Consider the following 20,910-nt stretch of genomic DNA (forward strand, 5'->3'; position numbering starts at 1 on the left):
CACGGCCGGACGCTGGCTCACCGCATGCTTTCTGCCCTCGCCAGGTGCCGACACCAGCGCCGAGCCCATGATCCTGGAACAGTGTGTGGTGGTGTCCAACTACAAGAAGCAGGAGAACTCGGAGCTGAGCCTCCAGGCCGGGGAGGTGGTGGACGTCATCGAGAAGAACGAGAGCGGTGAGTGCGGCGGCCGGCTCCGGCTGCGCGGGGTTCTGTTCCTTCTCCTCCCCCACCTCTGCAGCTATACGTTATTTCCATCTGGCAGGGAGAAGCCGGGAGGCTGAGATTCCCCCTGTTGGTGTGGGCTGCAGGCCAGCAGCTTGCCTGGTGGTGGAAGAATGTCTCCCCGGCTCAAACAATTAACTGGCTTTTGTTAATGCGAGGGTGGGGTGGCAGCCTTAGGTGTAAGTGCCCAGCCTTCCCCGGGGACCTGTGCCATCCGAGGCCTGTGCGGAGGCTGGCTTTCAGCTAAGGGGAGCCCAACAGCAGCTTCCCCTGTTGGGGCAGACTTCCAAGCCAGGGTTGAGGCAGAGGCAGGAGAGCCCTGCTGGCTGGGGTGGGAGGAGGCAGGCCTGACGTCACCACGGGGTCCAGAGTCTCTAGGCCCCTGGTGAGCTGTCTGGCTGGTATCTGGGTAGTGAGCTGGAGTTCGCTAAGGGCCCAGGCCAGCGAGGGTCCTGCAGCAGCTGCTGTTCTTCGAGAGCTGGCACAGGGGCTCCCCGGAGGCGGCTGGGTCCCAGGTTCTTGCAGAGTGGGCCGGAGTGCCTGGGTCTCATGAGTCACAGCAAGTGGAGGAGGAGAGCCCGGTGGGCTCATGTGGCCCCGCAGGGCCAGGTCGGGCCCTGGTCCCGGGACATGGCTGGCAGCTCGCCTGCAGCCTGCTGGGCAGTTCATCCGGTTTCACTTTCAGTTTATTTGCTGGGGTCAGCCCCCATGCGCAGGGTCCTGGCCTGTGCCTGGTGGGCAGGCCCAGAGAGGCAGGCCTGTTCTGTCCTGGTCCCCTCGGTTCCCTTCTGGTGTTTTGAATCCCGCAAGGGAAGCCAACCAAAGAGCCGCCAGGCCATTCACTGATGGGCCGCAGCCGTGGGCAGGAGTCTCACGCGGGCGGAAGCAGCCTGGGTGTCCCTGGCACCTGACTGCTGCGCTCTGCCCGGTGCTGGGGTCCTGGCCGGGGTGGTCGGCAGCGACACCACCCACCTGGCCGTCTGAGTGCCTGGTGTAAGGCCTGGCCCTCGTCCCCAGGTGACTGTGATGGTCCCCTTTCTGCACACCTTTGTCCCACTCTGGTTCCTTCCGTGTCCCAAAGGAGGCTGGCACTGCTGGCTCTGTAGGCCTAAGCCCTGAGACCCAGAGAGAGGTACGAGGGAGAGGATGCTCGCTTGGCCAGAGAGACAGGCCTATCGGTGTAAGGTCAGTCCTTGCACATGCTGGCGTGGGGTCTCTACTGCCTCCCACCTAGCCTTCTGGCCACAGCTGTCCAGTCCCCTGCAGCAGGAGGTGGGGAGCCCTGGGGCCTTTGGGGTCAGCCACATTTGTAAAGAAGTTTGTCCTGCTTTAAGACTCCGTGATCCCCATGACCTCTTCCTGCCCCACCTCTGGCATCCTAGGAATATTTCGAGTCCTGCCTGGTGGTGGGGAAGGAGGGCCTAGGAAGGTCAGGAGTTGGCGTTGGGCCTGGACGTGGTGTGCGGACACCTGCTGTGCTCAGAGTTCCCCATGGCTGGTTGAGGAGCCCCTGCTCCCCCCGCTCCCAGTGCCACCTGTAGCAGCCAGCCTGGCGTGTAGGTTCTACGGGAAGATGCTGTCCCCACAGTAGGGATTCTGCCTGGGGCTCCCCCACATGGCCCCCATCCTGCTGGCACGTGGCTTCAGTTATCCCTTCTGTAAGACGTGGTGACCTTGTGGCCACTGGCGAAGGTGGCAGCAGAGCCCTCCCCCTGGTCTGACACTGACTGTGGCTGGGTAACTCAGGAGCAGCCTGGGCGTCAGGAGATATCCTTGGCTGTACGTGGCTTTTCTGCTTCTCTGGTGGACGCAGCTGCTCAGCCACAGATGTTTGCACAGGGTCCGGAAAAGTGCTGCGGTCCCCATGCAGACCTCTCCTGTCACCATCAGGAGCCAGGAGGCCTCAGGTTGGAGGCAGAGGGCTGAACTTCAGATCTGGGAGGTGGTGGAGGCCGCTGCGGGGGAGGGGACGCGCTGTGCATCCCATGGGGCTGGCTTGGGAAGGAGTGGTGAGTGAGGCTTTGAACTCTGGAACAAAGACCCGTTGTGATGCCTTTGACCTGGGACCGTGGGTGTGTTGAGGCGTTCCCACTGGCATTGTTGGGGCACCTCCTGGGCTTCCACCAGGTGCCAGGTCTCCGCCCTGTGCCTTCTTGCTTAGCTGGAAGTCTCAGGTGGCAGGGTCCATGCCTGCCCCTTGAAGTCTCCAGCAGTCTCCACCCTCTCTCTGGAGAGAGCTATCTGGGGAGTTCACCAGGTCCTGCTCCTCACAAAACCCTCCAGATTCGTGGACCAGCCCATGCATAGGAGGCACTTGAACCATTTTGGCGGAAGAAGTAGGCAGAGAAGTTAAGCAGTTTATCTTGGACTGGGAACTTGGAGGTCTGTCCCCTCTCCAGGGCCCTGGGGGATCCTGAGAACAGGCTGATCTGGAGCTGTGAGTCCAGCTGGGTTAGCTGAGATGCCTGCAGAGCTCCCAGCATCCTGGCTGGAGGACGTCTCTGCCACTGTGGTGCTCGTGGGCTGTGGTGGAACGTGAAGGGAGGAGGCAGCAAGACAGTCTGGAAGGTGATGTGTTCTCAGCACCGAGACAAGTTGGTCCATCGGAGACAAGAGACACTCAGGGTGGACCCAAGGAGCTTAGGGCAACGGCTTCTGATCAGTCAGAGGCCTGGGAGCCCCGTCGGGAAAGGACTCTTTTCCCCTCCATTGCACAACAGGGTCACACACACACAGAGAAGGATTAAACAGCCCTGTGGCTTTGCCACCCAGTGGGCCATGCCAGGGCATGCAGCGCCACTCTGGCTCTGTCTGTGGAAAGCCTCTGCTCTGACATGAGCGAGTGCCCGAGGTGCCTCCTTGGTAGGAATTCTCGTGCCTCAGAGACCACGTTGGCCTCACCCCCGCAGGTCTCCCGTCTGCAGAGCAGTGATGTCAGGGGCTGGCCGCTCTGACTTCTGTGTGAGCAGAGCTGCCTCCAACTTTCCAGGGTTGTTTCCTCCTCAGGACTGCAGGCCAGGGCAGGAAGGAGGGAGATGAGTCAACCGAATTTTTCCTGCCTCAGCTTTCCTGCTCTGAGTCTCTGCTTATTTCCTGGCCCTGACGTGATAGCCTACGGATTCTTGCACTCTCTCGGAAGCAAGGAATCGAGCTCCTCTGGTATAGCCACGTATTTTACCAGTAAGAAAACTGAGCCTTCAGTCTCTTCCCCCCTTTTCAAATCCAGTACTTAGGTCTTAGTTGAGCTGTGAGCAGAGGGTAGAAACTCACTCTCTCGACTCAAGAGATTATTGGAAGGGTGCAGAGATGTCTCACTGGACCCAAAACTGAGAAGTAGATCCCAGCCTCAGGGGATGGGACCAGAACAGAAAGTTGGTGCAAGACAGAGCAGCTAGGCTGTCTCTGTGTCTCGCTTGGGTACTGCGTGGACCCAAAGCATAGCTGTGAGCTTCTCCTGACTAGAAGCCAGCCTTGCCTCCTCTTCCTCTTAAGCCAAGACCCCAGTCTGTTATGTGGTGCTGGTTGTCAGCACCAGACTCTGTAACTCTCAGCAACTGACTGTGACCTCTGGTTCTCTGAGTTCAAAATACCAAGTTTGAACTGGGTGCAGTAGTACGTGTCTATAGAACCAGCTGTTGGAGATGCTGAGGCAACAGGAGCACTTGAGCCTATGAGTTGGAAACCTCTGGAAAACAGAACAAGACCCCATCTCTTAAAAAAAAAAAAAAAACGCAGTTTGAATCTGATTGGCTCCTGGTCATGCAATGGATTAGTGCAGCTTGGATTCGCCATCCAGCCCTTGTCCAGTCATCCGCGTTCAGGAGAAGCATCACACGGTACCTAGCACACGTGGCTACCTGGCTAACCTTAGCCGTGGCTGTTGAGAGATTTTAAAGGGCACTTGAGGGTCTGGTACCCAAAATAACAGTGGCTGTAGCCACTTCCTTGTTTAGGAGCTGTATGCGCAATGAAGAGAACAGAGAATTTGTAATTCAGATTCTGGACCTAACACCTATACTGTGGGCTAGGGGTGTAGCTCCGTGGTACAGTTCTTGCCTAGCTGGGTGCAAACCCCTGGTTCAATCCCCAGCACCACAAAAAGGAAAGAAAAAGATCTCTCTGGTGCTAACTATGTGCTATAGGTAAGAATCACTTCATGTCCTCTGGGGTAAAAGGGGCTGGTGATATACAAGGTTGGATTGTTTGTTTGTTTGTTTGTCTTTAAGGGTGAAATGCGCGCTCATTCATTCATTTCTTCACTAATTTATTTTACAGTTTTTAACATTTCCTTTGTCCCGGGCCCTGTGCTAATTGGGTATACACTCTGGGCCTCTGTGAACCTTAGCGACTGATATGAGATCCTGGCACTTGTAGGGTGGACTGTACCATGAGGGTGGAATAGCTTTCCAGACTTTCCAGGGTCATAGGTGGACTCTGAGGTGTGTGTGTCTTTTGTTTAGATTTTGTGCTTACTAAGGAAGCACCTGTATTAGTCAGCTTCCCCATGCTGGGACGATGCCTGCCACCCACACCTTAAGGAGGAGAGCTTTATTTGGCTCAGAGTTTCAGAGGATTCAGTCCATGTCCAGCCATTTCCAAGGTGGAAACATCATGGTGGGAGGGCAAGGCAGAGCAAAGCTGCTTGGTTCATGGTGTTCGGGAGAAAAGAAGTGAGGGACCAGATATGGACCCCAAAGCCAACTCCGTGACCCAGCCAGACACACCCAGAAGTGTGCTTTACTAATATCCTGAGCTGCTCCCAAGCCAAGTGACATTTAAGCTTAACTGTCACACACATGATTGCTAATTCAGATTTCCAAGCTATATAGCTCCTAGAAAACTAGTGTCCCAATAAAGATTGGATAGGCCATTTCTAGAAAAGCAGGTTTATTACAGTCTACGTTGCAGATCTCTGAAATGGCCTTGTAAGAGTTTGGTTCCCATGAACCATTTGGAGGCAGTGACTGGCCTCACAGGCTCCTGTCTGAGCCATGAGAAACTGACTCTCTGAGACCTCTTTTCAAATGCAACACGAGTGTTTCCCTGCTGTGTCCACCTAATTAGCAGTCCCCAAGTTCATTTGGTCCAGGACCACCTCTGGTGTATAGCTGGTCCACTTTTCAGAGCTGGCTGAAGTGGAAAGGCCTGGAGGCTGGAATCCCAGGGCAGAGGTGATCCTGCCTGAGGCCCTTCAGCCTCCCTGTGTTCACTCCAGAGTAGAGATTGTCTGGAGAATGAGATGAGGGTAGCTTAGCAATTAAGAATATAGGCTGCAAGTTAGATAGGCCTGGCTTTAGTCTTCTTTTGGTCAGTTGGTGACCCTGGGAGTTTCTGGAATCTCGTAAGCCTGAGTTTCCTCATCTGTAAAGTGGGCGTAATTGTACCCATAGCTGTGGGGTGGTATTGCTGATTCAGAAGGAGTCCAGTACAGACATTCCTCCTTTAACTACCGAGTTCCAGTCCTGCAACTAGGTTGTTAAATGAATTGTTTGCTAACGGGGAATCCTATATAGTATGTGTTACAATGTTCAGAACAAAGAAATGCTTGGTTCAGACTCCAACTGGATGGCTTTGCTTTTATTTGTGTAACTCTTACATGCAGTATGGTAATGTGCAACAGAACATAAAACTACTGTGCAGTACAATCAGCACAAATTACAGTACTGTATAAACAAGATATACTATACGGAAGAGAGACATTGAGGCTCAATAAACAAGGTGTACAGAACTGTGCAAAGAGAATGGGTCATAAGTCCAAGCAGGGGGTTGAGTCTGAAAATTCAGTAGCCAGGCTGGTCATTACACAAAGAGGATCTGCCTGGGACACCATGGGTGAGGCCCACTGGTAAAAGGGCTGGACTGGGATGGCCCTGCCTCAGTTTACCCCTTGAGGCCCCACTTTCCCAGTCTGGCCAGAGAGGTGCACACGCAGTAATTCTGAGGACTCACTCAGCCCGAGGGTCAGGAGTTTGTGTACAGCGGCGCAGAGTTGGAGTGCCCCCCAGAGTTCTTGTTGAGGGCAGAAATCTGAGTCCCATTGATCAGCTATTCAGCAGGAGTCGCAGGACATCGGGGCCTTTGGGTGAGGCTTGGACACCCGCACCCTGGCTGTGCCTCAGTAGCTCTGCTGCCTGGTGCAGGGCTGGAGCACCAGGGATAAAGACAGTCTGGGGAAGGAGGAAGCCCCTGAGGGGACCTTGGAGAATGAAGGGTTTCTTTTTTTTGAGACAGGGTCTCACTATGTAGTTGAGACTGACCTGGAACTCACTATGTAGCTCAGGCTGGTCTCGAACTCACAGCGATCCGCCTGCCTCAGCCTCCCGAGTGTTGGGATTACGGGGAAGGGGGAGATGTGTCAGGGTGAGGACGGTAGAGCAGGTGTGCACATGTCCCAAGCAGCAGAAAGGTGGGGTCAGGTGGCCGTGTGCAGGAGAGCCAGCCAGGAAGAGGGAGCTCAGCCGGCCGCCCTGGCTGCTGCAGAGGGGCACAGCAGGGCTCCTGGGGGGCGTGTGAGCACCGAATGTGGCCAGCCACCTGTCTGGGCCCAGCAGGGGCGGACCCCTTGTCACCTCGGCCCCTTGTGTAGATTAGCAGGTCGAGCGGGCGGTCACCCAGCCTGACGTGGCTCTGTGGACAGAGGCTCGGAGACCCTCCGCCTGCCCCACACGGGCACAAAGGCACTGCTTCGGTCTGCCTTTGAAGTGACAGGTCCCCAGCCCACCCCTGGTGGAAGTACAGGGAAAAGGCCTCCCCACAAGTTTGTCCACTCTTACGCAGCAGGTTTCAGCGAAGTGTGGTGCAGTCGTCCCCTGGGAAGCGCCATCCGTCCCGACTTCTCCGGCAGACCCACGGCTGCTGGATGGGATGGATTTCAGTGATGACGCTGCTCGTGCTGGCACTGTGGGGGACACCGCTTAGCCCCTCATCCCATCAGCGTCTTTTCAGACTCCATGACGTCACTGTCTGGGTTCCAGTGCTGCCCTAGAATCCTGGCCTCACAGCGGGGGACAGCCAGGAGCCCGGTTAGCTCAGATTCTCTGCCAAGCTGGGGAAGGGGGAGTCACCAGCCTCCCGTGGGGCTCCCTGTGTTGGGAGTGGAACTCAAATTCCAGAAAATGGAAGGAAGCTTCTGGCTCATTTAACCCCAAGTTTATATCTTTTTTTTTTCTGGTATCGGGGATCGAACTTGACCTTGTGCTTGTCAGGTAGGTGGAGTGCCACTGAGCTACATCCCCCTCTGCCCAGTTTATTTCTACCGCTGTTTGAAATATGCTGTATGAAACTATTATTCTGATGTTATCTGCTTGTCCTAGCTTGGGCTCCACAGTTCCACTCATTCGTGGCTTTGTTCATTCATTCAGCACAGGCATTGAACTCAGGGGCTCACGCATGCTCAGCGAGCGCTCACTGAGCTACACCCCTCAGGCCTATGTATTTTATTTTGAGACAGGGTCTCACAGAGTTGCCCGAGCTGCTCTAAAGCTTGCAGTCCTCCTGCCTCGGCCTCCCGTGTACTTAGATTACAATATGTGCCCCCAGTTCCGGCTTGCCGCAGGCTGTCCATGGGTCACTTTGTCGTAGCACCCAGATGTGGTGGCCAGGGGCCTGCACATCTGGTCTCGTAGGTTCCTGCTGGTCACTGGGGAGAGAAGGCCACCATGGGCAACTCATGGGGGGGTCTGGACTTTTTCAGGATGATCTTTCTGAATCATAATATTTTGTGTCCTACGAAACAAAAAGCTGTGCAGTTTTAAAAACATCTTGGTTAGAGGCAGGGTGGAGATTGGCACCCATCCTTCCCAAGGAGGGAACAGAAACCCAGAGAGGTGAACTGACCTGCCCGCGGTGCACAGCGCAAGGGAGTTTGTTCTCCATTGTGAGCCCCAAATGCTTGCTCTGTGGACTTCTTCGGAAAGGGAAATCCCAGAGAGCTTTTCAGTGTGAGTTCCCCAGGCCTCCAAGAGGCAAAAACCAGGGTTCAGTGTGGCTGAGGCCTCCACTGGGGTAGGAAAAAGGCCAGAGGGAATCTAAAGGGGAGGGAGGCACACTGACCCAGTTTCTTCCCTGGCCCACGGGTTCCTTGGCTGGGGAGGGAGGCTTTGCTCAGGACACCAGTCCCCTGACAGGCGGGCCGAGGGGAAAGGGAGGACCTGGGCGGGAGCTGGTCAGGGCCCAGCCCATGCCGCCTTTCTGTGCATCCAACCAAATGGACCTGTTCTGGTCCCTGTCCCCCAAACCCACACCACCCAAGACCTTCTGCCTCCTTCCCTCCTCCCTCCCCAACCTTCGGCCTTCAGTGAAATCTCTCACCAGGGACTGCTTCCATAGCATGCAGTTTGTGAAGTCAGTCGACAAACAGAGCATCCAAGGTGGGCCCTGTGCAAACCTAGCACTCCACGTAACAGTGGTTCCTGTCGCCCAGCGAGCGGCTGTCTCTGGACCTGGGAGGGTGCAGTGTGTGCCAGGCGGGTGGGGAGCAGGTGGGTGGGCGCCTGGGGCCTTTCTGCCCATGGTGAGGCTGGAACTGGGCACTGAGACTCTGACTTCCCCTGTGATTCCGGCTTCAGGCGTTCCGAGGGTGAACCAGGAGCAGAACCTGTTAGTGGTGCCGCTTGGCTTCTGGGGGACAGCGGGCTGTCCCATGGCTGTGAGTCTGCTGAGGCCAAAGCTCTGCCCGCTCAGCCTTTGCCCTTCCCTGCTTCCTCCGGAGGGAGAGGTCACTGTGGAGGCCGCGGTGTTTCTGGATGCTGTCTTTCCCGTGTATCTTCCGCCCCTCTGGCTACATCTCACAAGGCCCCAGCTGCCCCGGCTCAACATGCAGCATCTTTTGCTGTGGTGGGATTTGGGGATTTTGTGATGGGGGCAAGCGGGGTGAGAATGTGGGGTGTGGGGTCCCCACAGCAGCATCTGCAGCTCTTTGCTGCAGGCTTCTGCTGGGCCTGACCCATGAGCGCTCTGCGACTGCGTGGGGCTTTATGCTGGCTCCAGGCACCCGCTCCTTGCTCTGGGCGCGGATCGGGGTTGCCGCCTGGGCTCAGGGTGTTGCGGTGGCAGACAGTGGAGGTGTGCGTCGGGAAGGGACACCGGGCTCGCGGAAGAGTCCCTTGGGTGGCCCTGATCAGCACTATCTGGGGAAGCCAGGCAAGCCGCCCGGTCTCCTTGAGCTCCAGCACCCCTCATCTGAAGGACGGAGGGCGATCAAGGATGACAGCCATGGCCTCCCTGCCCCTGACCACTGTGCTCTTCAAGAGGCAGCCTCTTAGCCCTGGGGCACTGGAAGCCAAACCCAGGGCAGAGGGAGCAGCCCGGGATGTGGTCACATAGGCCAGGCTGCAGCCAGGACTCCCCAGCCGCTAAGGGGGTCGGTGGCCCCGTGTCCCTGGGGCTGCAGTGAGGGTCACAGGGAAAGGGGGCCCCAGACACCTTCAGAACAGACTTTGCAGATTGAGTTTCTGGGGAAAGAACAGCTGAGGGTTATAATGTTGAGTCCCAAGCTTCTCCTGCACCATGATGGCAAAAGGACGTTGGCATGTGATAAACGTGTGTTCCTGTCTGTGTACACGCGTGTGTGTTCGCCTCTAACGGGGAGGAAGATCGGTCCTTGCCCTCCCTTCTCACTCTGCACCAGCAGCCGGGTGGCTGTGGGTCTCGTGTTTTCCAGGACAGCGCTGGGAACACCAAGAATGCGATGAGCGTTGTGGAATTTCACGTCAGGGTTTGGGGTGGCTTCCCCGCTCCTTGGAGTGTTTTGAAGAGTTGCCGTGGAGAACTGCTGGAAACAGGGGCTGGTGGACGTCTTTGTCGTGTCACATGAGGACAGTGTTATCCAGGCCAGGGAGGCTGCCTCCCTGTCAGCAGTGCTGCGGGGATCCAGGGCTGCCCTGCCAGAAAGCCAGCATAGGGCCGTAATCACAAACAGGCCGGCATCACTTACCACCAGAAGTATGGCTTTAGACTCGGCTTCGGTGGGGAAGAATGCAGTTTCCCCTCCCCTCCCCCACCCTTCTCAAGTTCAGTGTGATCTGTGAAAGCCATCACTCCAGGGCCCGGGGGAGGCCAGAAAGTGAGGCGGTGGGGAGCAGTCCCCAAGGCCCAGAGGTGGAGGCTCCACTGTCCCCCGTGGCCTTCGGGGCTGCGATCGTTGCTGCCTCCGTTCCCATCCTGCCAGGCCTGTCTTGTCTTCCCGCCCCACTGCCCTCCGGCTTGCTCAGCAGCCAGGCATCCTGGCGTTTTCTGTGTGTTTGTCATATACATTCCGTGCGTGTGAGGGGCAGGAGAGGGGCAGGTGGCGGCAATGTCAGAGAAAGTGGCTCAGCACCCTGGAATATCACAGCTCCCGTCCAGCCCTGGGGGAGGCGGCTGCTTCTCACCCTGTCCCCCTCAGCAGGCACCTCCGGCAAGCCCAGAATCAGTCTCTGTGCTCAGGCAGCTCCCTGCTGCTGTGTGGGAACACTCTTCCCAGCCCTGAGATCGGGGCTAGCCTGGACCTCGTCGCCAGCAGGGTGGGATTATAACGACAACGCCAGAGAGGAGGAAGTTCACCTCACCGCCCAGGCTTTGCAGGGGGAGACTGAGCCAGCTGGGGTCCTGCCTCCTGGCCCTCCCACGAGTGTTTATCCTCTCTGCTCCAGGCTCTGGCCCATGTCCCATGCCCTGCTGCACAGCCAGAATCAAACTCGCCTCCTTGGACTTAAAGGGCCTCTACTTCCGGTGCGGCCAGATTCCTGTCAGCACTGACGTGGCAGCAGGGAGGATGATTGTAGACGTCAGCCCTGACCCTCCTTCAGAGTCCCATCTCTCAGCGCCCCCAGGGGATCCTACCACTTCAGGGCCCCAGAAGAAACTCCATTCTAGAGGTGGAGGCTTGATGAGGCAGGTGATTCAGACAGTGAGGACAGACAGTGAGGGATGAGGCAACCACATCCAGTCCGGACGGACACGCCGGAGCTGGGGAACCGGAGCCGGGTGTGACATTGCAGCATCTCACTTCCTGTGACACTGGAGGGCTGGGACTCTGCTGGGGGGCCTGCCACTGCCAGGACGCATTTAAAGGGGCGGGGAATGCTCATGGCCGACTCCAGCTTTGTTACCCTACTTGTCAGGCCCCTCCGCTCTAGAACTGCTTCTAGAACACCATCTCTTCACCAGAGTGCGGGTGACTGTGGAGGCTGAGAGCTGGGGGCACAGGGATCAGGCAGGCTAGGTCAGTTACTGCCCAGCTTCCTACCCTAGCTCTGCCCTCAGGCAGGGCAATGACCGAGCTGGGCCTCGTTGAGAACAGGAAATCCAGAACTGAGCAAAAGCGAGCATGTCGTCAGGAGCTAGAGAGCAGACTTTCCTTCATTCGTTCATTCATTCATTCATTCATTCCTCCGCCTTTATCCCCTGCTGTGTGTCACAGGAGACCTGATCCCCATCTTCACAGAGCAGGACTACAGGGTAGCCCTTAGTGACTTGACCCACTGAGGGGCCCTCTGCATGCCCCTCCCCTTCTGGTGTTGGAGGTGGGAGGCTCCAAGGATTGACAGGGGAGTGGAGGAAGAGCTACATCCCTCATTGGTGCTCATGAGTATCCATCAGCACTGCCTGTCCAATCACTGATGAGAAGCAAAATGGGGCAGGAAGGAGTTCAGAGAGCTAACTCTTAGCTCCCCACAAACTAACGCTTCAGAGATTCCAAGGTAGTCATCCTAGAAGTAGGGCATGTAGGGCTCAAGTTAAACCCATTTGCTGCTCTCTGGAGACTTAGTAGCAGAGACCTCACTGGGCTGTTTCCACTTGAGCCTGTCCCCTTACAGGAATGGGAAAGCGAAGCGGAGGGAGGCCTCACAGCCACTCGTGGATGATCTTCCTGGAGGAATGCAGAGGGATACCACGGGCAGCCCCTCACGAGCCCTTCTGACGTAGCCATGCAGACCAGCCACAGGCCATGGCCTCATACAGGGCACCCACAAGCTCTCCTCTTTTCTCAGTGCTCCAGAATGCTGTGCCCCAGGACCTGTTTTCCTCACCACCCGTCAGGAAGTATCCATCCACCTGCTAGGTCACCTGGGGCCAGCTGAGCACTGAGCAGCAGTATCCGTCTGCTCCCTGTGGGCAGGTCCCCAAGTAAGTGGGGGGGCCAAGAGCCAGGAGTTACTTCGCGAATTTGGGGAGCTGGAGCAGAGACCATCGCCAGGGCTGAGTAGCTCCACTGGGTTTCAGCAGGGCAGCAGAGGCCCAGCACTGGTCCTGCCCAGCCCCAAGAGTGGGGCTGGAGAGACCCAAAGGACACAAAAGCGGGACGGCCTGGAATGGCTGGCTGGAGAGGCCAGGGAAGGAGGAGGCCTGAATGTCACTGCATTTCCTTCTCAGCTGCTCACCCGGTGTCTTGGTCCAGAACACCAAGATGGCGCAGCTTCTGTCCCCAGGGGCTCTCGGTCTAGTAGAGAAACAAACCACAGACCTGGGGCAGCCAGGGTAGGAAACCAGGATGCCTGCAGGAATCACAGGGACCTCGCAGGGGTCTGAATACAGCAATGAATCCGAGATCCACACAGTCGGAAGCAAGGAGAGCAAAATAGAGATAGATCATTTCTCTGGGTCCCAAGAAAAGCTCTCTCCCCGATGCCCCTGCCAGAGTAGCCCCCCTGGGGCCATTGTGCCCCTCGGTTTTTCTGTCTGTTAAGTGGGGATCACACCTGGAGCACAGAATCGATTCCTGAATTGCCTGGAATCAAAGCCAACCTGCCAAAGACCTGGAGACTTTCCAAAGCATTTTCCTGCTATCTCAGAGTAAGTATGTGGCATAAGTAGGTGCGTGAGTTTGTTTCTCTCTTTCCAGAAGAAGAATAGATGAGTGGATTGCGTGAGACTTTAGGACTTGCTAGCGGCCCAGCAGGGTTTGGACCACAGGGCTGCAGATTCCTAACCCAAGACTCCTTAGAAGCAAGCAGCATCACCATCGCCCAGAGCCTACCGTGCAGTGTGGGCAGTGTGGACGTGTTAGGTGACACGGAGTCCCTCCGTGAAAGGGATTTTCCTTTGTTTTCTTGCACTCCACCTCGGGCTGATGGGCATCTCCACTGGGGCTCCTGTGGTGTAGTGGCTGATGTCCCAGCCTTAGTGTCCTGTTAGAATTTGCCTTCACCTCTTGCTAAACTCTAAGGCACAGCTCCTTGTATTTTTCCAGTTATCTTCTGTTTCAGGTACTGGTTTTTCCATGAAGCACAAAAATATATCTCTCTGAAAAGCACATTTCCATTTTTTAAAGTCAAGTCATTTTCGATGCACACTAAGGAAACACCAGCCCAGGTGTCCGCGTTGTGCATAAGTTAACAGCTTGGCTGCCTGAGGGCTTGGAGCTGCAGAGTTAGTGGACCCCACAGGGGCACACTCTCTGGGTGCCCTCCGCATTCCAGTCTCCCAGGGTGACACCAGTGGCTCCCGAGTTCCAACTGGGAAAGGAGCCTGGAAAGTATCGGCATTCGTGGTGGCTGCCCCCTCACCACGCAGCAGAATCCACATTTTCTGAGCGCTGTTGACGTCAGGCGGTGCAGAGTTTTGCAAGCCCTCTATTTAAAATTCCCCAGAAATTAAATAAGGAGATTTTGGAGGGAGAGATGCCCTCGACAAATTGTGGAGTGGGTTTGTTTTGTTTATGGAGATGGTCTTTAAAGTTGCAATTGCCCCCGTTTTATTTTTGTCCAATTGTGGAGGGCCTGAACTCAGCTGGGAGGGAGAGGGGAATTATCAGCCTGTGACTTTTAGTGAAACCAACTCAGTTCCAGGGCCAGGAAGCTTCCATTTTTAGCCAGATGAGCAGAGGAGGAAGCACGCAGATCTGACGCTGTGTGAGGAGAGAGCTAGTTCAGAGACAGGATGCCCCTTTCTGCTCCAGGGAGCAGCAAGGACCAGGGGCCGTCTGTCTCCATCACCTCACGATGCCCAGACCAGCTGCGGGAGCTGCTAGGCTTTGCTTTTTGCTCCCTATGTGGGAGGCTGTGTGACTCCAGATTCTCTCCTCCCTCGGCCTGTGCCTGGGCTGTTCTGAAGGAGCAGGCTGCGTTCAGGTGTGACGTTTGTTTTGTGAAACTGCACTGCCCCCCACCGTGGCCCTGCGGTGGTCTCAGGGAAGGCGGTAAGCAGTGCTTCTGCCTGCCTCACACACACAGTGAGAAAGGTTCGTCCCATTCTGTTCACCGCCCGGCCTTCGGGTTTACTTCAAATGCGATTCCACATGGTGAGTCCCTCTGAAGCTTCCCCCAAGTAAAGAGGGCGCAGGCTGCAGACTCTTCCTTTTTGCCGGGTGTGCTTTGTTGGTTGGAACCAGCGGTCCTAATTGTTCACTCGTACTGGAGAGATGAGGTTTCCTTCACAACTTACCTAAAGTTAAAAATAAAGACAGAGGGCCAGGGATTTGGCTCAGTGGTTCCACTGCCTGCCTTGCGAGCGCAAGGTCCAGAGTTTGATCCCCGTACCACAAAAAATAATAATAAAATAAAGACAGATTGCACCAGGCATAGTAGTGCACAGCTGTAATCCCAGTTACTCTGAAGGCTGAGGCAAGATCACAAGTTCAAGGCTAGTCTGGGCAACCTAGCATGACCCTGCCTCAGAATTTTTAGATAGAGAGCCAGAGAGAGAGAGAGAGCAAGTGAGACAGCCAATATGCAGCAGGGATGCAACTGTGTGGTAAGGTGCTCGCCTCACGTGTATTGTGGCCCTGGGTTCCATCCCCAGCACACACACACACACACACACACACACACACACACAAGATAAACTGTTTAAACAGTCACCCACCTCACAATACCTTTTCAGTGGTAGGCGGGCTGCTTGTACTGTGTACCTCATAAACTTACTGAGCTGAAAAATTCCTGCTGTCACAATGCTGTAGCACAGGTTCCCCTCGTGTGTCTGTGCTGGTACTGGTGTGCACTAATAGTCACAAAAGTACAGCCGGTGCAATAACCGGACACATAACTGTGTGTAGTATTTGGTAATGGCGAATAGTTATGTTCCTGGCTTGGGCTTTTACTGTATACCCTTTAGTTCACTGTGAGACAGTGTGTCTTAATACACTCGTATTGCTCACGATTATCCTGCGTGTAGTGACACACCTGCACCGTCTAGGTGTGTGTCATTTCACTTGAGGATGTTCGCACAGCTGTGAAGTTGTCTTAATGACACATTATTTCTCAGTAAGCAGAGAGGTGTGTGTGTGTGTGTGTGTGTGTGTGTGTGTGTGTTTCTTTGTATGGGGCCGCAGTCTGTGGTTGGGGGTATGGCGAAGGTGTTTGGTGGTGTGAGGCTCTGAAGTTGAGAGATGCTGGCCCACTTCATGCGCACCTGACAGTACTCTGCATTGAACCGCTGCGCCAGAAATCCCCCTTGGCCTGTGTGTCCCTGCCCTGCGCTGCCACAAGGCCTAAAGCCCCCTTCACCTCCTCCTCCTGGGGCGGGGGGTAAAGACCACGAGAGTCAGAGCTGCTGGGTAGACAGAGGGTCCTGGTTTCCTTGGCTCGCCTGTGTAGGGGAGAAGTGAGGAGAAGTCGGGGGCGTTGGTGCCGGGGTCCTGCCCAGGGGGTGTATCCTGTGCTCGGAGCTGAGTGAGAGCTGTCCTGCTTCAGACCTGGCGCCGGCCCACGCCGACGCCCTGCCAGGTCCCCAGGACCCCCTGCTCCTCCTCACTGCTGAGTGAGGGACCCCGCACTCACCCTGTTTCCTGGGGTGTTCCCAGGTTGTGCCCAGAGAATTTGGGCATAATTACCAGCCATACCCCTCTGTTTGCTTCAGAGAACTTGGACAGTAAGTTATATGATCCGTGCTCTAAGCCACGTCCCTTCATCTTCCCGAGTGAGACTCAGCATGCGTCCTGGGCGACCGTCGTTGCCATCTGCTCGTACCTTCCCCTCCGGCTCCTGACCCCGGCGCAGCTCCGCTAAGCGACTTGATGCCCGGTGCCGCGTGTCCGCCCTCTCCTGGGCCTCAGGTGCTGGGAGCTGGGGCGGACCCCGGGAGGGCTCTGTGCTGGCACTCTGGATCGGCAAGCCAGAGGTTCACGAGGGGCTGGGCCCCTCTCCTGCTCCCCCTCCTTCCCACGCTCCTGCATCGGTGCCTGGGACCCGTGGACTCTCTTGAGCTTGAAGTTGCTGGCTTCTGCTCTGGGACTTTTCCTTGGCAGTCAGGGCCTGGCAGCTGTGTGTCCTCCGGCCGGCTTGTTCCCATCCATCCAAGGATTGTGGGGGGTGCAGTTTCAGGTGGCCTTTCCTGTTGGCCTCCCAAGACCTGCCCCTTGCCCTGCTGCGGTCAGTGGTCAGTGAGCACCGCCAGTCCCAGCAGCCACCTCCAGAGCAGGCAGGGTGCCACAGACCCCGCCCTCCCTGCAGCCACCTCATGGTAGCCCTCGCATCCCCTCCAGGATTCCTGCTCCTCCATGGCCTTTGATTGTCTCCCTCTCCACACTGCCTCTCACCTGCTGTGCACATGATTTACTGTTGTTGTTGTTGTTGTTGTTGTTTTTGAGACAGGATCTCACTATGTAGTTGAGACTGACCTGGAACTCACTGTGTAGCCCAGGCTGGTCTCACACTCAAGCGATCCTCCCGCCTCAGCCTCCCAAGTGCTGGGATTAAAAGCGTGTGCCCTCACGCCCGGCCACATGACTTAATTCTTACACCTTCTGTCCTTCAGGGGCACCTCCTTTTTGAGAACCTGTCCACGTCCACGGGCTGCACCTCCACACTCTGCTTTACAGTAGGGTGGGCAGGGACGGCTTTGCAGGGCATCCTCCTTTTCTGTCCTTGGGGAGCACCGTCCTGTGCCACGCTGCCCCCAGCCCTTCCCACCAGACTTTTAGCTGCAGCTCTGTTTAAGCCGCTTCTCCACCAACTCTCGGGTAGGGGCAGGCGGGCCGCCCGTATCCAGGGCAGTCCTTTGGCGGCCTCGCCCTACGTGTGGCCGTGCTCCTTGTCCCCACACTGCTTTGACCCTCCCGCAGGACCCTCAGGCCATCTTATATTCTTGTGAGGCCCCAAACCAGACCCACACGTTGTCAGGCAAGGCTCAATGCCAGGGGCACCTGTCCCTCTTCCGAGATTCTAGACCCCCGCCTCAACACCTGGAATTCCTTACGCTCCTTCTTCCTTCCTTAGCGTTCCCTGTGGCTTGGGGGTGTGCTGGAGATCAGGTGCTGTCTGAGCACCTTCTGAGGCTGACTCATCCAGTCCCCACCAGTGCTGTGAGGTGGGTGCTGCCCTAGTCCGGTTACACAGAGGAGGAAATTGAGGTCACTGCCCTCATCTGTCAGCTAAGAAGTGACGCCAGGCAGCCCGGCCCAGGAGCCCTTGCTTAACACCAGCCTCCCTCCTCTGCCCACCGCTCTGTCGCAAGCCCCTCCTGGCCTGCAGATGCTCGCTCATCTGGCCTCCTTCCAGGTTTCTTGCCCCTGACCTTGGCCTGCCCAGACCCACCGGAGCCGCATGGGCTTGGCCTGACCCAGCCCGGCCGTGGGCTCATCCTGAGAGATGAGAAGGCTGGAGTCCAGGCGGGGAGAGGCGGCAGCAGCCCCGCTCTGGCTGTATCTTTGCCAGGGGCTGCACAGGGCCTTCCAGATGGTGACATAGCAGCCTGTGCTAATGGTCTTGGAATCCAGGCGCTGAGGGAAGGTTCTGGGCCCCGGTGGCCTCAGAGCCCCATGTGGGGAGAGGGAAGGGCCGGGACAGCAGAGCAGGGTGGGTGCCAGCAGAAGGGCAGGTGAATGGTCGGGGAGGCGGGGGCTGCACAGGGGCAGATGGGGGCCCGGGCGCCTCCCCCACTCCACCGCCACTCCTGTTTTCTTTGGACCGTGGTGCCGCTGGAGTGTGTCTTGGCGGAGGCTGCCTGGCCCGGGAGGGCTGCCTCTGCTCTTCTTAAAGGCACAGTGCGCGTGAGCAGCCTGTGCCTGCAGTCCCTCTGGCCCAGTGGTGGTGAACCGTGGTGCGAGTGCCACAGCAGGCTCTCTGTGTCCTGGGAAGCCCTAAAAGGGTTGCCATCACTGCCCTCACAAAGTCTTCGGAAGGGGCCAGCCTGGGTCCAGGGCAGAAGTGGCCCATGCCAGCTGTGGTGCGGCCGCGTGGACAGTGCTGTTACCCTTGCTGGCTAAGCCCCTCTCGGCTGTTCTGCCTCACCATTTGGTGCTCGCCAACCCTCACCCTGCTCCCTCTCCTAGATGAGGACAAGGTCTCCTTGGAGGCCATGCTGGCAGCAGGCCAGGATTCCAGTTTAGATTCTGGGAGCTTCAAGGGGCTTCCAGACCCCCAGAACCCAAATATCCAAGACCCTGGATGGCTCCACAACCCACCCTCCCTGCCTGGATCTGGGAACCCACGGAGACCTGCGTTAGATTTTTTTTTTAGATCAAACTCAGGACCTTCTGCTTGCCAGGCAGGCGCGGCGCCATTGAGCTAAATCCCCAGTGGCCGGTCCAGGTTAGAGTCAGTGGCCCCTGGGCTCAGCTTGGAACTGATTGGTGTCAGGACCACCTCGGAAGGCCTTGGAGTAAGTACAGGAAGGACCAGGCAAGGCCTGGAGAGCACCTAAAGGTGCTGGGTCTTCCAGACTCCAGGATGGTCTCGTGCTGGCTCCAGGTCCTCTGGGCTGGCGCTGAGAGCCTGCATCCAGGGCATGGGACACCGCCACCATGGGCCTGAGCAGCCAGTGCAGAGTGAGCAGCCCAGTCCCAACGTGCGTGGGTCATGGTAGGGGTGCTCCCTGCCTGGACAGCGCCTAGCACACACCAGGTGCTCTGTGAGCACCCACAGTGGGAGAAGCTCCCTGCCACTGACTGTGCCACTGACTGTGCCACGTGTCCCTGACTCACCCCGAAGGCTGAGCCCTGAGTCTCAGGGCATTGACGTGCGCCAGGTCACCCACTAGGAAGCCGTCAGGCTAGGTCCAACCCTGGGTCTGTCCTACAAGAGGGTCTACAAAGCCCCTGGGACCACACCCCGGGAGGGAGGGGTCATCGTGACATCTGGAGAGGCTAGGAGGGATTCAGAGGGAGAGGAAGAAGTGATGGTCACCCTCCCCTGCCACAAGCACGGAGCTGTGGCCTTGGAGGACTTTATTAGCATCCAGATTGTGTGCAGCTGGCCTCCCGCTGGCCCTAATGAGCTCATTATCCTCCCTCCTTAAGGAGGCCATTGTGGCCTGGTCACCCTGGGGACAGAGTGGAGTGGGAGTGCCCATCACTTCCTGCCTCCCCCAGCCAGACTCAGCCCCACTTGGAAAGGCTGAGGCCCCCCGCCGGCCCGTCTCTCTCCCAGCTCTTCTTGTCTCCGGGCTTCCCCTGTGTCCCAGTCCGAATGTCACTGGCAGCTTCTCTCCTGCCCACCTCTCCCTCCCCCATACCAGCTCAGGAGGCTCTTGTCAGTGCCTCTGCAGGTGACCAGGCAGGTGGATTAGCGAGCCGAGGCTGAGGCCCCTGGGCAGACTGGGACTTCTGTGGGTTCCCCTTCCCCACTGGCCCCCAGCTGCCCAGCCCTCCCGGCACCTTCTGCTCTCTGTTACCCCTGGACCCTGCTGAAGCGAGTGTCCCTGAGGCCCACCAAGCAAAGCCAGCTGTAGATGACAGACAGGGACAGTGCCACTCCCTCTGGGCCTTTGCCTCCTGGGAAGGGTTGGGTCCTGATCTCTGGCCCGGTGGGAGGAGGGCAGGTCTTTGCTCAGCAGATAGTGCAGGAGGGATGGGGCCCAATAGTGCCCTGCTGCCCTCCACTGCAGACTCCATCCTGCACTCTGCTCCTGGGGAGAGAGAGGGCGCAGCCTGTGCACAGAAAGGTTTCCCACAAGAGCGGTAAGGGGAGAGACACCGTGCTTTCCGTGGAGAAGGCACCAAGTTCTGAGACCCTAAGGGCCTCCGTCAAGGAGAAAGGTCCGTGCAGAAGGGAGAAGGTGGCAGTCCGAAAGAGGACAGCAGACTCAGGGGCTCGCCTCCCAGCAGCCTGGACACGAGAGTCCTCGGGCTGATGGAGAGCAGGGCTCCAGGCCTCACAGGTTCGTACAAAGAGGTGCCCTCTGTGCCCACGGAGGGGCATCGCCTGCTTAGCTTGGACCCGGGTCCAAATAAAGGCAGCCATCCAGCCTCTGGGACTCGACTACCCCAACACGTGCTTTCCTGGGACCTGGGGCTCACACGGGGAGAGGCAGCACAGACAGGGCAGGGAGGGTGGCGTTGCTCTGGGCACTCTGGTGTAGAAAAAGAAGGGATCGTGGCCAGCGCTCAAGACCCCGGCTTCCCAGCTGTGACCTCCTCGAAGCACATCTTCCTTGGCGCTTGTGCTCCAGACTTGTCTCGGTGCGCGGCTGCGGTCATCGTGTTAGTGATGGTTGGTCGGGGGGTGACTGTTCAGACGCTGCTCCCAGGCTGCATCCGCTCCCCAGCTGTGCTCCAGACTTGTCTCGGTGCGCGGCTGCGGTCATCGTGTTAGTGATGGTTGGTCGGGGGTGACTGTTCAGACGCTGCTCCAAGGCTGCATCCCGGCTCCCAAGCAGCGGGGAGCAGTGGAAGCGCCTTGGCTCATGGCAACACGGAGGAGCCGTGGAAGATGCAGCTCCAAAGATGGCAGTCGGGCGGGCTCACTCGCCATCACACGTGTCCTCTGCTGCTGCACTGACCTGGCGCTCGGCACCGGTACCCAACCCCCCCCCCCCCCCCCGCGCACAC

The 20,910-nt window shown here is 57.4% G+C and overlaps 1 protein-coding gene across 1 annotated transcript in view; it reads left to right on the top strand.

Moving 5' to 3' along the window:
• Nucleotides 1-20,910, top strand: part of Sh3pxd2a (SH3 and PX domains 2A) — a 132,780-nt gene that overhangs the window by 89,496 nt on the left and 22,374 nt on the right. The window contains exon 11 of the mRNA XM_033761246.1: nucleotides 45-176. Coding sequence (XP_033617137.1) covers nucleotides 45-176 — 132 coding nt within the window. The remainder of the gene's footprint in view (nucleotides 1-44; nucleotides 177-20,910) is intronic.

The sequence above is a fragment of the Fukomys damarensis genome, unplaced genomic scaffold, assembly GCF_012274545.1.
Source record: "Fukomys damarensis isolate Sample0158 unplaced genomic scaffold, DMR_v1.0_HiC HiC_scaffold_8, whole genome shotgun sequence".
NCBI lineage: Eukaryota > Metazoa > Chordata > Mammalia > Rodentia > Bathyergidae > Fukomys > Fukomys damarensis.